General features: G+C 38.6%; 1 protein-coding gene across 1 annotated transcript in view; it reads right to left on the bottom strand.

Annotated features, from left to right (window-relative positions):
• The window catches only part of LEMD3 (LEM domain containing 3), a 77,450-nt gene that overhangs the window by 14,839 nt on the left and 46,910 nt on the right, over positions 1-15,701 (bottom strand). Inside the window, exons 2-7 of the mRNA XM_050923519.1 lie at positions 14,393-14,430; positions 7,135-7,201; positions 6,025-6,092; positions 3,733-3,812; positions 3,508-3,653; positions 263-364 (exon numbers count right to left, since the gene is read on the bottom strand). Coding sequence (XP_050779476.1) covers positions 263-364; positions 3,508-3,653; positions 3,733-3,812; positions 6,025-6,092; positions 7,135-7,201; positions 14,393-14,430 — 501 coding nt within the window. The remainder of the gene's footprint in view (positions 1-262; positions 365-3,507; positions 3,654-3,732; positions 3,813-6,024; positions 6,093-7,134; positions 7,202-14,392; positions 14,431-15,701) is intronic.

Here is a 15,701-nt window from a genome sequence, read left to right as displayed (position 1 = left end):
CTCTATAAATCAGTTCTGAATTAATAATCTTGAGTGTTATTTTTGACTAAGTAAAAAAAAATTTAGACAGAAGTGTTCTTTAAAAAAAAAAGAATAGAATGTTTTTACTCTATTCCCTCTTCAACAAAATTATTTTAAACAAATGTTTGTGGTAGAGTTATATGGAGATTAATATTGTAATATATATACACACACTAAGGGTAGGCAACCTGCGGCAGGTTTTCTAAACCAGTGTTTGTTGTATATTTTAAAAAATTCATACCTATAATCTTTACAACCATATCATACATCTGCCTGGTCTCCTCTTCCTCTTTTGTCCAGCGATATTTCATGTAGTGCAAGACTCCCCAAACCATCCCTATACCTGCATTAAAATTCATAATATTCTTTTAGATATACTTAGACCTTTGCTGTTCTTAAATGTGCACCACATTCTTCTGTAACTTGGTTAACTAGCTGGTGTGTTAAATTCAGCAAAATCCTTGATGTATCAGAAGTACATACTACACATTAGTGTTAATGTTTTGCATTTTTGCAACAAAACAGCACAGAAGTTAGTTTGGGGGCTGAATAAGAAATAAGTTATTAGATTTTTTTTAAATATTTCACTGATATCACTAAAATGACAGTTTCCCTCTGCCGAGCATCACATTTTGCTATTATTTTTGGTAAACTAAAGAAATTTAATTTTCCCTGAGATGAAATACAATACCATTTGGATTATCTTGACAGAGAAAATAGTAAGGTTTCACATAAACTGAAGGTTCAGAGATGATATTGGCTTGACAGCCTGTGGAACTTTAAAAAGCACATACTTAGCAGCTTTTGGACTCTACCTATTGGCTACAGGCAAGCATTTGGGAGTAGAGGCAGGATGTTTGTAAATGGGAAAGTTTCATTTCTCACAAAACGTGGACTGCTTCAACTCAGTAGTGTTTCTTGCTGTGAAGTATTGTATACATTTCTACAGATGAAAATCATTCTGATCCTAACTAGACTGTCTATCTCCATAGAGGTGACAAATCTTCAGGCTTGGCAATAGTGCAGCATCCACAGTTTGGATCAGATGTCACTGGTACTGCTGCAGAGCAGGGAGCCCTTCATAGCCCCACTGTGACAAACCACTTCCCTCACTCCCATGACAGCAGAGCTACAGTGGGCCAGTAACAGCCTATCCCTGCAGAAGCGAAGTGTGGGAAAGACGGAGGGCCTGATGGGGCAGAGCAGAGACTCCCGGCCAGGATGACAAGTTCCAGGCAGCAAGGGAGACCATCCCACTGCTGAACGGCTCCATCCCCAGGCACAAGCCAATCAGCTGTGGGGTGGTCTCCCCTGCAGCTGGAGCTCATCCTCCTCCTCATAGTCCTGGCCAAGGGTTTGTTCTGCCATGCCAGGACCACAGCCTTGCCTATTCCCTGCAGGTGTAAGGTATGGGCATCACTGGCTCTGCAGCTATGCAGGCAGCCCTCCGTAGCTCTGCAGTCATGACCCTGCTAACTCACTCACCAGGCCAGGAGTGTGGGAGCCATCCCCAGACAAGGAACAGTTCAGCAGCATCTGGCAATCAAGATATCCTCCTTGCGGTCCCAGCCAGGAGTCTCTGCTCCACCAGGACCGTAGCCTCCCTCGCACCTCGTGCTCTGGTGTCTTGGGACCCTCAGTTATTCAAGGAATCCCCTGCAGCCCTGCTGCTATTGCTGGGAGACCCCTGAAGCCCCAATTCCAGCACTGCCCTACACCTAACCTCAACCCTATGACCCCCTTTATTTCCAACAACTGTAAAAATAGTTAAAAATAAACAAACATTGATAAATATCAAAACTGGGGGAAAATATCAAATTCTGCCAAGCCTACAGGTCCTTCCCTGCTTCAGTTCCAGACAGAAATGTCTGGTATTCTAGTTATCACACATAACATGTTCAATTCAGAATTTGACCCAGGTTCTTCCCCACTGGACGTCTCACCAGTCAGGAAATTAATCTTACTTTCATTAACAATCTTGTCAAACATTCCAATGCGCATAAAAGAGAAAGGGGGTAGGAGAGAAAAAGGAAAACAAGGTACCACACTTTTCTCAATGATGAAACTGTGAATTCTCTGCTCAAGAAGTCATCTCTTGAAGCGGACAATTACTGATTTGTATCACATTTTGGGGGGAAATGTTTAGTGAGAAGATTATGGATGGAAATTTCTGATGATTTCTGGAGTTCTGATTCCTCTTCCCCTTTATCCTAGTATGGGAGAGGCATTGCATTGGCCAATGATCTCTTAGCAATGAAGAAACAGTGTTGAAGGAAATTATTTTGGTTCTTCCAGCCATTTTTGATACACTGTCCATGACATCTTTTTTGATTCATGTGCAGTCCACACAGGAACCAGTCAGTGTCTCTTGAGTGGTTCCATCCCTTTTTAGCAAAGGATCTGAGAGGCTATTATTAGCAATGCCATCCAAAGTTCAATCCAGCCAAGTCAGAGAACATTAGGGGCTACTCATTCAGTAGGATTTCTCAGGAAGAATGTTAAAATTGTGGCTAGTAGTCTGCATCTGAGTTTAAGGCTCTGATTTTGGCGTATTAAATCATAAATAGTTTGGGATTCGGTTACTAAAGAAAATCTCTTTTCCATGCAAAATTACTGCTGATGATATAAGCAGTGACAATTGAGCAAGAGCCCTGTCAGTTTAAACAGGAGGGCATCAGAGTGGCATTTTCTATTAATGATTCATTACACTAACCCATGTTCTGCCTCAAACTGTTATAGCCCAGATTTGTTGATAAGGAGCATGCAATGGGTTGGTAAGTGAACTCACAGTTATTCTATTGTGGGATAAATTTTAGTGAGGATGGCCTTGACTAGGCAGTGAATTTGTTTGTACAGTAGATTGTATTATTTTTGCATTAATCATTGCATCGCACCTTGAGTCAGTGACTGGTGCTCCATACAGAAAAATAAACGTTAAAGACCTAGTTTTCTACCCCTAAGTCAAACCTGGTTGTGATTGGGGTATTGACTGAAGAATATCTGATCTACAGGTAACAGCTTTAATTAACAAAGGTTCAAACAAGTGCTACTGTACAGGATAGGTTTTATTTTCAGTGCTTTCTACAGAAATAATACGCAGGTACTCTGGAATTTCTACTCTATCTCCCCTCCTCCATCAACCCCTACACAGAATGTTTTTTAAGGCTATACTATTTTTATTAATTAGTTTTCATTATTACTGTCCATAAAAGTTTAAACAAATCAGTGCCCCCAGGATAACAAAAAATGAAATTTCCCCTTCCTATAAATGTTTATAAAACAAACTGTATACGACTTCTGCCAAAAATTTCAGATGTTACAATCCAGTCATATCAATTTATTACTTCAATTAAACCGTAAGCCAATTCACTCCACACAAACACGACAGTCGACAGAATTAGAAGGCAAACATTGCCAGACCCTGTGCCCACCCACACACTTAAATGGAAATTATAACCAGTAAGAGGCTGAATTTAAATAACTTACCCAAAAGCAATATTGATAATCTGTGAGTTACAGTAATAAATGCTCGGCGAAAACGACATCTGAAAGACATCTGTGGTCTAGTAGATTCCAGGTACTTCACATCAGTTACATTATTTAATTCCTCACTGGGGTCATTACCAATACACCTATTTTAAAACATTTAACAGTGTTAGGGCTAAATTCACTTATTGCAAAAATAAAAGCCTATGAAATAAAATCACTTACTTTATGCCAACATCTTCCCCCCTACTCATAATCCATTGTAGCGCTGTGTTAAGTACTTTTTCATACTCTGGACCTAAACTCTGTCAAAAACAAGTCATAGCAGTGAAAAGTTTCTTTAATATACCAGAATAAATCATGTAACACTAATACATAAGTTTATATAATACCATATAAGAAGGATTAGCAGCCAATACTGATTATTTTTATATAAAGTTTCAACAATGCACACAAAGGGACACCAAATATATGCAGATTATATGCAACTTTGAGACTAAAAATTAAATCCCTTGAATTGAAAGATTTGAGAGGTGCGCCACTCCCAATTTTAAGGAGTTATGAATTGCAACATTCAGCAATAGTCTACCATTTAGTCACTAGGGGGAGCTCAGCATTCTGTAAAATTAAAACCAAAACGAGATATGAACCTAGATATAGAACTTATCCTAGAAGATAAATTGCAAAAAAAGTTGATTACATTTTAAATGCATAATATACTATCAACATTTTAATTAATCCTTCCTTTCCTAGCTTACTAATGTTTCTACCATAAAAATCATTTCACATCATCTGTTGTAGGATAAAGCCTCCATTACTTTTTGGCAGGTAAACTCCACAATTCACCTTTAAATATCCTTTGCATAACCAGACTGAAGCTGAAACACAGATTAAGGACTACTTCCCAGAAAAATGTAAACTGAAAAAAGATTTTACAGTAGGTCTTATTCTATCACCTAAGGATCAAACTGATATAAAATTGTCCTAAAATTAGAGGACAAAAGTTAATGTGTGAACTTATTTTCCCACGAAGAATGAAAATACTGAGTAGCTTCTAATGTGCTGAATGTGTTGCATCACTTTAAAATTCTGTCACTGCACACAATTAGTGAAGTGCTGCACATCAGATGTTGTATTTATATTCCAGTTACAGGATGGGAGAGTTTCAAGAGTAAATGAAACTTGTATTTAAAAAAATGACAAATGTGTATACCAATTTACAGCCTCTCACATTTACAGATTTGAAATCTCATCACCATAACAAATGTCTTTACTTCCTCTCTGCTAAAATCCTCTACTATGCATTTCATCTCTCACCTTTACTATTAACACCTTTTTCTACAGCCCCCTCAAAAGGCTACACCCAGCTCTGCATACCAATAGATGCAGAATGTTGCTATCCATCTTCGCCCATCATTCAGAAGTGCAACCAGCACCACCTCCACTCCTTCCCATTAATTTTTGGGATCCTGTTCAAATTTTCCCTTTGTTCACAGTACAGGTAATTTTTGCCAAGTAGTTAACATTTTGTTTAGCTGTTAAAATGAGAATACAAAAAAAAAATTCTTCAAATACCATATTCTTTGGTTTAAAAAACAAAAAAAAGACTAAAATGGGTAGCAACTTAATAGTATTTTTGTTCCAATTGGGAGCAAGAGGAAGAATGAAATAAAAAACTCTCCTTTCAGAAGGTTCCAAATGCGTCACTTTGATTTGAACACTCTCTCATGGAGGTGGTTGAAAAATACAGACTTGACACTTCAAAAGAAAGTAGATTTTTTTGTACTTTACTCCGTTTTTCAACTAGCTCTACTGTTATGCTTTTCCCCTTATCTATTAGGAAAGGCAAATATAGGTGGGGTTTCCTAAGAGACTATTGCCTGAAGGTCCTGTCAAAGGGCCTCATGCTCTTACTGCTGTTGGCTAGTACATATCCAGTAAACTTAAGAGACCATTCTCTTCTCACTGAAAAAAGGAGGATCACTTTTGCTACTTCTTTGCCTCCAGGCAACTGAAAACAGAATGAAGACACAGAATAGCAAAATGCTACTGTCTATTGAATTCTGACCTGTCCTTTTACACTTTTATTATTCACAAGCTTGCAGCAAAATTTGTGCTTATAAAGCAACATCTCCATTCAATTTTAAAATCTACGTTCTCTTAAGATTTTATATGACATCTGGGGTGTTCTGGCTCATTTCATGAAACAGGAAAAGGTTAAAACATGTAACAAGCAACTTTACTTTCTACATTTACACTCACATTCACAGAAGAAATTCTGTAGTTTAATGAAACCGTCTTTTCCCTTTCCCCAAAAAATAAAAACCATAAGGGCTTTGTGTGAAAGATATGTTCATTTCCTGTGAAATACAAAAAGTGATGTGCAGTAAGTAGTTAAATTTTAATTATACTGCTACACTGAATGTGAAACCAGCTTTTTAAAAACAAAATGGTAATGTTAATTTGTACAAACCTTAAAAGAAAAATAATGAAAAAATACCTTTTCCAATTGCTTACTTTTAAATATGCAGCTGTCTCCTGGACGGAAAGATTTCTCTGTATAGAGTTGCCACAGTCATGATCTCCTAATAAAATTAATTTTTTATTTATTTTGATCTATTTATTACTTTGTTATATAAACTAAAAAGCCTGCAAGTACAAACATACACAGTTAATGCAATCTACATAAGCACAAAATAGTTGGAGGCACTAAGTATTTAAAATAAGAACGTTGAAGAGAGAGACTTCTGGATGCTTTTCTCCCCAAACATCTGATTGCCACAACTATGAACTGTGATGCTACAAATATGATTAGAACTTCAGGTACTAAACAAAAAGCAGGAGCAGCAGCATGTTTTTGGGCATTCCCCAGGTGTAAACACATTTGTAATGGGTGCATAGACAATATTCCTAACTTCAGATACAAAAATGATGCATGCATACAAATATTATAATCATATTCAATAAATCACAACCTTTCCAACGATATCGCGCATGACCTATCTTGCATAAAATACATCTTAGTTATGCCATAATCATATCATAAGCATATCTCCATATGAAGAATATGGGGCATAGTGTCACATCCCCTTTCACAGTATTCTACAAAGACTGAGTTCCCTTATGACCACATCCCAGGTTTCTTCCTAAAGTATCTTCTGAATTTCATCTGAATGAAGTCATTTACCTATCAGTTTTCTTTCCCAACCCACATAATTGCAACTTGGAGACCACCTGCCATACTCTAGATATCGGAAGGGTGCTAGCCTTCTATCTAGATAGGACTTAATCATTTTGTAAATCTCATAGATGGCTCATTTTGTTTGCAGACAGATCTAAAGGTTCTGCTGTTTCTACCCAAAAAGACTATCAAAATAGATTTTAGGGTGTGTTATAGCTTGTGGAAAGACAGGTTATGTGATTTAGAACTCGGACTCGTAAACTCCCTATTCACAGTATATGAATAACTCCCAGTGATTTCAACAGAGGTAAGTAATTTGTATCCTGCAGCCAAGAATTTGAGCCCCGGGGATTTTATCTATTGCCACAAACACTGCCAGCATATATATTTAGTTGCAATGATAAACTATTATTCTCTTATAGTCAATATTAATTTTAAAAACATACCTGCTACTTGTGCCAATCTATCATGAAGTTTATATAAGCTGTTCATCATGAGACTTTTTTCATTTCCCTGGAATTAACAAAGCTGGGTAACATCAAGACAATTTACAACTTTAAAACAGAAATTAATTTTTCATCTACGCAGAACCTAAAGCTATTTATAGTAAAACAGTATTTTATCTACAGAATTAGATAAGATAGCCAAATAGTGTTTTGTGTATTACAAAGACAGTATAGGCAACTGATTTTGCATTTATCTGTACCCATTCAAGGTATAATCTTTTACTGAGCTAGTTCAAGCTAGTTCTTGGAGATAGAGAGGAAAATTATAGGAAACAGATTGACAATTTAGGTGGTTGCACTGTTCTCTCTAACGCAGTATTAAAACAATGCCCTGGAATGGGCTTAATAGGTATTAAAAACTTGGAGGTGCTAACTTTCAAAAAAAAATTTAAACAAAGCCCCTGGATATTTGTTCTTATTAAAGGTCCTATGACCCTTTAGGCAGAACAAGGTACGTTAACCATCCTAGCTGTATTTCTATTCAACTATGTTCTATCCATGGGAAATTCAGGCCAAAATTAGACTTTTGGAAAGGCCAAAAACAAAAACTCTTTACACTATCGACCCTCAAACTTGACTCATTGTGCATGAAAGAAAAGCTGTGGGCTTGGCTACACTGGAGAGTTGCAGCGCTGGTGGTGGGTTTACAGCGCTGCAACTTACTCACCGTCCACACTTGCAAGGCACATACAGCACTGCATCTCCCTGGCTGCAGCACTGGCTGTACTACAGCTCTGCCTGGGGTATAACGATTGCAGCGCTGGTGATGCAGCGCTGCTCCGCCAGCGTGGCCACCAAAAGCGCTGTAATTGGCCTCCAGAGGTATCCCAGAATGCCTGTTCAGCCACTCCCAACAGCGCTGCAAATGATGCAAATGTGGCCACACTGCAGCACTGGTAGCTGTCAGTGTGGCCACATTGCAGCGCTTTCCCTACGCAGCTATACGAAGACAGCTGTAACTCCCAGCGCTGTACAGCTGCAAGTGTAGCCACACCCTGTAGCATCTAAAGTGTAAAGGTGGGAGGAAGACAATTCTATACAGGCAGAATGATCTTATGGACAAAACAGAGGAATAGGAGTCAGGAATAGAGAATAACGCAAATTGAGTAGTGAATTATTCTATCTCCGGTTACTACAGGTATGCCCAATTTGTGTGACCTTAGGCTAATCACTTAACATCTGACTCAATATTTCTACCTATACAATGGTGTTAATATCGCCTTTGCAGGAGTTTTATATGGTTTAGTTATTATTAGTGCTTGTAAAGTGCTTTGCAATTCTCAGATAGAAGGCACTCTTTAAAGTGCAAAATGTTTAACTGTATGTAGTAACTAAACACTTTTCGAAAACATTCTTGGAGCATATGACTTGTATTATTTACTTCACCACCACAGTATTTTCAATTTAACAATTAGCTCAGGCATATGAGGTTCGAGTAGCAGCAGGAAGACTAGTTTTTGTATTCTTCATTCTCAGTTTCTTAAATCTGAATTAGTTTAATGAAGGAAAAATACATTCAGATACTTATATTTGTTTCTCCTACTTCAGATCCAAAGCTCTGCATCTAGGTGATTAGACAGATACATCCACCAGTTCGATAGATTAAATTTTTTTTTTAAGCCAGTAGTGCATAGACATATCCACACATTTTGAAAAGTTTCAATCTCACCCCTAAAATAGATAAACTGATAGATCCTTCATGTCAGACCAGTAGTTACCATCTCTCCACTAATAAAATTTTGCAAGAGTTGTAGTGTTTACCCTTGGGTCTAGGCCAGATTCCAGCATGGAGTATATGCAGAAAGTCTACTTAAGTTCCTGCAGTTTACAGTGAAATCATCATTTGCATCCAAAATGGGGGGAAAGTATGTAATTTTCTGGAATTTTGCCACAGAAGTGCCTGCACTTCAACAGTTTGTGTTGCGTTGCATCTCGCCACAGAAATGGATGGATTTGAGCAGTTTGGACCACATAGCCTTTTGATCCCTCAGGATTAAAGATGTTCTACTAGGATGATTTACTTGTCAGTAGCTGCATATATTATGTCTGTACATCTCCATTTGCAAGATGTAAACTATGCTATTAGCTCTGAACTGTTCAGGAAAAAAAGCATCTATTAGGGTCAACCAAGTTCTCCTGTGTGGTCTGAACTCTCAGAACCAGCTAAATAAAAGGGATCCAAAGTCCCAAGCAGTTGCATTTCACTATGATAAAACAAAAGATACAGAAGACTCCAAAGACATAGGGAAGAAGACTCCAAAGACATAGGGAAGAAGTAGAGTATATTGCTTCTATAAAACTAAACAGCTACCAATAAGTAACTTTTCTTTCTTCTACAATGGTTACCTCAGAGAGGAAACCACCTCTCTCCCTGTGACATACAGCTGCAGTTGCAGTCCATGAAGGCCTCTGAGCTGAAGCTCCTTTGGTATGGGGGGGACAGGAGAGGGTGTAATAGTGCTCTGTTATGGCCCCAGGCATTTCCTTCCCCAGATACGTAACAGCCCAAGTTTTAAGACTGGAGATTGTCAAACTTCCTAGAGAATATTTTCTGGAAAACAAATTTTGTAAGTCTTCAGGGTGTGCCACAATGCACATCTCTTCATGGATCATGGGTAGGGCAGGGTGCAGGGCTCAAGATTGTGCATGTGGTTAATTTCAGTTATGTTGTTGCTATAGGTGAAAATGATGGATTTATTTTAATTTGTTAAAAACCTGTTAAGTGTACCCACAATAACGGATTGGGGTTCTTTTATTATACTCTGTATACATCTAAATAATCTCACGAACATTTTATCAGTAGGCCCCTAGGAGAACAAGTGAAGAGTAATTAAACGAAGACTGAAGACCTATTTCCCTAAATATGCATGACACTGAGATGCCAAATAAGATATGGAAGGCCTAGCATTGTCAGTTGTAATGGAGATTTTGTTCAGTATCTTAAAGAAATCCATTTTCACTGCAGCATGCATTAAGAAGCACTCTGTGCCAAAGAAAGTTTATCAATGCTTGAAGTAACGAAGGTATGAACAGAAAAGTTGAGAATTTCATTGTTACTGGAGCTCTTAAATATAGTTGCAGTGCAAGATTCCTACAGACAGCAGCATCAGATGTCTAAACTAAAAATCACATTTAGTTCAGAAAAGAGAAGACTGATTAGTTTTACATAATCTGCAAGGGTTGAATGACTTGTTGGTTTTATTTAACAACCACAAACTAAATGTAAAACTTCAAGGGTCAAGGAATGATTGTTATCAAACTGTGGTTACTAAGATTATGACGAGAAAGTGGAACTGTTCCAGACAACTGATACTACAAAGTTAAAATACTTCTCTTCATTGACTAAATGGGGGGAGGGATAGCTCAGGGGTTTGAGCATTGGCCTACTAAACCCAGGGTTGTGAGTTCAAGCCCTGAGGGGGCCATTAAGGGAACTGGGGTAAAAATCGGGGGATTGGTCCTGCTTGGAGCAGGGGGTTGGACTAGATGACCTCCTGAGGTCCCTTCCAACCCTAATAGTCTATGATTCTAAACATCTGAACAATTCAGCATTCACGGGCCATGCTGGCAACATAATAATGCACTAGACATTCAGACGTAACTGGGATCTGACAGTTAGAAAACATGTAATGATTCAAGAACCACACAGGATCAAATACCAGATTTCAAAAAGTTCTCTCTCAGCCACCTGGTGATGGAGATTGTCAACCATAGAGAATATTTTATGGAAAACCAAGCTTTTTTATTTCATTTCTCAGATGGAAAATAGTGAACACAAAACAAAGATCAACTTGCTAATGAAATTTGGCAAGCTTAGAACACACTGTTCAATTCTTGTGTTTCTATGGGGAAAAGAAGACATCCATAGCTTTGTAAATGACCTCATGCTCAAGGTACTTGTGAGAATTGTTTTCATGAATCAACTTGATGTCTCACGATAACAATCAATTGACAAATGATGTGGATTAGAAGGCAGTATGGAGGGGAACTGGAGAGCCTAACCCTTCTGGTTAATGAACAATCCACAGCAATTCTACTCCACATTAGAAGGAAACTGACAAGATTTCCAGAAGGAAAAGGGAAAGCCTAAAGGACAGGATGACAAACTGAAAACAGATTCCTGGGTTGCCTGTCAAATCTGGTGCCCAAGAGACTATAATGTCAAAAGAATCATCTCTCTTCCTCCAGTGCTTATGGGCCTTTCTACTGGACTCCTTATAAGAAGACATTCTGAGTTGAAAGACAATATCCTGCAATATGAGGCCTGTATTTCCAAGAAGATTGTGTCATAGACCTGGTTGCCAACTTCATGTTACAACATACAGACACCTGAGTGGGTCCACCACAGAAATTGTTGCCCCAATTCTCTAGCTGAAGAAGTCAGTATCATGATGGAAGAGAACCAAAGTGGAACAGAGGACACAAGGAAAAAAGGAGAGCAGCAGAATACGGACCCTGGACTTCAGAAAAGCAGACTGACTCCCTCAGGGAACTGATAGGTAGGATCCCCTGGGAGAACAACATGAGGGAGGAAAGAGTCCAGGAGAGCCGGCTGTATTTAAAGAATTCTTCTTGAGGTTGCAGGAACAAACAATCCTGATGTGTAGAAAGAATAGTAAATATGGCAGGCGACCAGCTTGGCTTAACAGTGAAATCCTTGTTGATCTTAAACACAAAAAAGCAGCTTACAAGAAGTGGAAGACTGGACAAAAGACCAGGGAGGAGTATAAAATATTGCTCAGGCATGCAGGAGTGAAATCAGGAAGGCCAAATCACATTTGGAGTTGCAGCTAATAAAAGATGTTAAGAGTAACAAGCAGGGTTTCTTCAGGTATGTTAGCAACAAGAAGAAATTAAAGGAAAATTTGGGCCCCTTACTGAATGAGGGAGGCAACCTAGTGACAGAGGAAGTGGAAAAAGCTAATGTACTCAATGCTTTTTTTGCCCTCGCCTTCACTAACAAGATCAGCTCCCAGACTACTGCACTGGACAGCACAGCATGGGGAAGAGGTGAACAGCCTTCTATGGAGAAAGAAGTGGTTCGGGACTGTTTAGAAAAGCTGGACGAGCACAAGTCCATGGGGCTGGATGCGCTACATCCGAGGGTGCTAAAGGATTTGGCAGATGTGACTGCAGAGCCATTGGCCATTATCTTTGAAAACTCATGGTGATCCGGGGAGGTCCTGGATGACTGGAAAAAGACTAATGTAGTGCCCATCTTTAAAAAGGGAAGGAGGAGGATCCGGAGAACTACAGGCTAGTCAGCCTCAGTCCCTGGAAAAATCATGGAGCAAGTCCTCAAGAATCAATTCTGAAGCACTTAGAGGAGAGGAAAGTGATCAGAAACAATCAGCATGGATTCACCAAGGGCATGTCATGCCTGACTAACCTAATTGCCTTCTATGACGAGATAACTGGGTCTGTGGATGAGGTGAAAATGATAGATGTGTTATTCCATGACTTTAGCAAAGCTTTTGATACGGTCTCCCATAGTATTCTTGCTGGTAAGTTAAAGTAGTATGGGCTGGACGAATGGACTATAAGGTGGGTAGAGAGCTGGCTAGATCGTCGGGCTCAACGGATAGTGATCAATGGCTCCATGTCTAGTTGGCAGTCAGTATCAAGCGGAGTGCCCCACGGGTCGGTCCTGGGGCCAGTTTTGTTCAATATCTTCATTAATGATCTGGAGGATGGCGTGGACTGCACCCTCAGCAAGTTTGCAGATGACACTAAACTGGGAGGAGTGGTAGATACGCTGGAGGGTAGAGATAGGATACAGAGCGACCTAGACAAATTAGAGGATTGGGCCAAAAGAAATCTGATGAGGTCCAACAAGCACAAGTGCACTTAGAACAGAAGACTCCCATGCACTGCTACAGACTAGGGACCGAGTAGCTAGGCAGCAGTTCTGCAGAACAGGACCTAGGGGTTACAGTGGACAAGAAGCTGGATATGAAAGTGTGCCCTTGTTGCCAAGAAGGCTAACGGCATTTTGGGCTGTATAAGTAGGGGCACTGCCAGAGCGAGGGATGTGATCATTCCCCTCTATTCAACATTGGTGAGGCATCATCTAGAATACTGTGTCCAGTTTTGGGCCCCACATTACAAGAAGAAAAATTGGAAAGAGTCCAGCGGAGGGCAACAAAAATGATTAAGGGGCTGGACCACATGACTTACGAGGAGAGGCTGAGGGAACCGGAATTGTTTAGTCTGCAGAAGAGAAGAATATGGGGGGATTTGATAGCTGCTTTCAGCTACCTGAAAGGGGGTTCCAAAGAGGATCGATCTGGACTGTTCTCAGTGGTAGCAGATGACAGAACAAGGAGTAATGGTCTCAAGTTGCAGTGGGGGAGGTTTAGGTTAAATATTAGGAAAAACTTTTTCACCAGGAGGTTGGTGAAGCACTGGAATGGGTTACCTAGGGAGGCGCTGGAATCTCCTTCCTTAGAGGTTTTTAAGGTCAGGCTTGACAAAGCCCTGGCTGAGATGATTTAGTTGGGGATTGGTCCTGCTTTGAGCAGGGGTTGGACTAGATGACCTCCTGAGGTCCCTTCTAACTCTGATATTCTATGATTCTATGACAAATTCTCTTTGGTGAAATCCACCTTCTGAAACTCTTCCTCATGAACCAAGATCAAGGAGTTTCTTCAGAAGTAGGAGCTGTTCATTCTCCTGATATTTCATATAGGTTATTTTTTTCTAACTTTAAAACACTATTCAAGTCAGTTTTGGGTTTTGTAGAATTAAGCCTAAAAACCTGAAGACTAATACAATTCTTTCCAGGATTTTACAAACGCAAACACTGCAGGATTTTTCTATGTTAAAGCAATCTGACTGTAAGACAAGGTTGAAATATATAAATCAAGTTTTACTGCTCAAGATTTTTAAAAATTAAGACAGTATAGGGAAGAGTAAATTAATTTTTTACATTATTTCAATTGTATTTGTTTTAGGTGTAATATTACTAGCATTTTTAAGCTAATCATGGTTAAAGTTCCTAGGTCTTGCAGTAGCCATTTTCAACATAACAGTAGCTTACTTAATTTTCTCATTGTCCTGTATGACACAGTGACCTCTGCTAGAAGCATGACATACATTCCAAAATTTCATACATCTTAACAGTTCTTGGTGTTTGCACTGACTTCATACAAATATCTAACAACATAAATCACAATGTACTGTAATCATATTTACTTACTTTTATTTCTTCAAGCTGCTCACTGAAGGGATTTTTAACTATTAAGGGTAAAAAAAAGAATGTCATTAGTTCACTCATTGTTTGGCTTGTACATGGTAATAAAATATATCATTATAGTCTCTTAGCACATAAAAATTTATAGTGTATAAAGGTAATTACATAGATATTTTTAGGGAAAAAATCATGTATCTATAAATTTATGCTAAATGAGAATCAGCTACAGCAGCAGTTTATTGGACTAATGCAAATTCTGTGTTATCCCAGTATTTAGGAGCTATAATTAGCCATACAGCTATTTAAATAGTTGTCAACAACCACCTCAATATGAATATAAACAAAGAGTAGATTAGCAAACCCCCAAAAAACTTCAAAAGTAATTCAACTATTACACTTAAATAACGGAATTTTTAGGAGCTAGACATTTTCATAGCATACAGTGTAATCAATGCAAACTTATTTCAACACATTTTTATTCAATGAAAACTCCTGCATGACAACATCATACCCCTCAAAAGCACTTCTTTCTTTAAGAGAGACTACTCTGAGTGATTCTCAAATGAATAGGGAAATACAGGTCTGCTTACAATAGCAAGTAACCTATTTTTGACAGAATAATTTCCACAGCTCATTTAAGCTACAGTTAATCTGTTTTCCCTGGCTACAGTGAATGACTTTGGAGCCAGAAGAAACTGATTTTAGACAAATTATAACTGGAAATAAAGTGCAATTTTTTAATATGGAACAGTCAAAGGATGTGGAGGATTCCCCATCACTTGAAATCTTTAAAGAGTCCAAAGTATAAAACAGGATTACTCAGGCGTGTAAACTGCAACATTTGTGCTTTTTTAAAATGCAACATCACTTTGCTTCAAAATCTAAATATTCCTTTAAAAGAAAATGAAATCTCTAGACCTTCCGTTTGCAAAGAACTTCAGAAACATTAGCCAAACATTAATTGATGTAACCCTTTCCACTTAGATTTGCAGACACCTTGAACCTTTTCTGGAATTTGTGAACTGCCCTCATTCATACTTGAAGTCCAATGGTAATTTCAAATGTGAAAGTTAGCTATTTTACTACTGATCATTTTGGTAAAAACAGAGTGTTAATGTTCTCTGTCAGTGTTTGATGTTGTGACAAATTAAATTTAGAGTATAGTGGGGCATCTAGCTCCAGTCAAGGGTTTCTGGACCAAGGAACAAGAAATTCAAACCCCTTATGACTGAAACTTAAAGTGACTGCTGCTCCTGCCCAAGAGAGGAAGGATGGATGAACAAAAAAAAGAGAATGCATCAAAGTATAAAACTGA

Source organism: Gopherus flavomarginatus, chromosome 1 (genome assembly GCF_025201925.1).
Source record: "Gopherus flavomarginatus isolate rGopFla2 chromosome 1, rGopFla2.mat.asm, whole genome shotgun sequence".
Classification (NCBI taxonomy): Eukaryota; Metazoa; Chordata; order Testudines; family Testudinidae; genus Gopherus; species Gopherus flavomarginatus.
The sequence above is the reverse complement of the archived record's forward strand: the minus strand, read 5'-3'. Positions and strand labels throughout refer to the sequence as shown.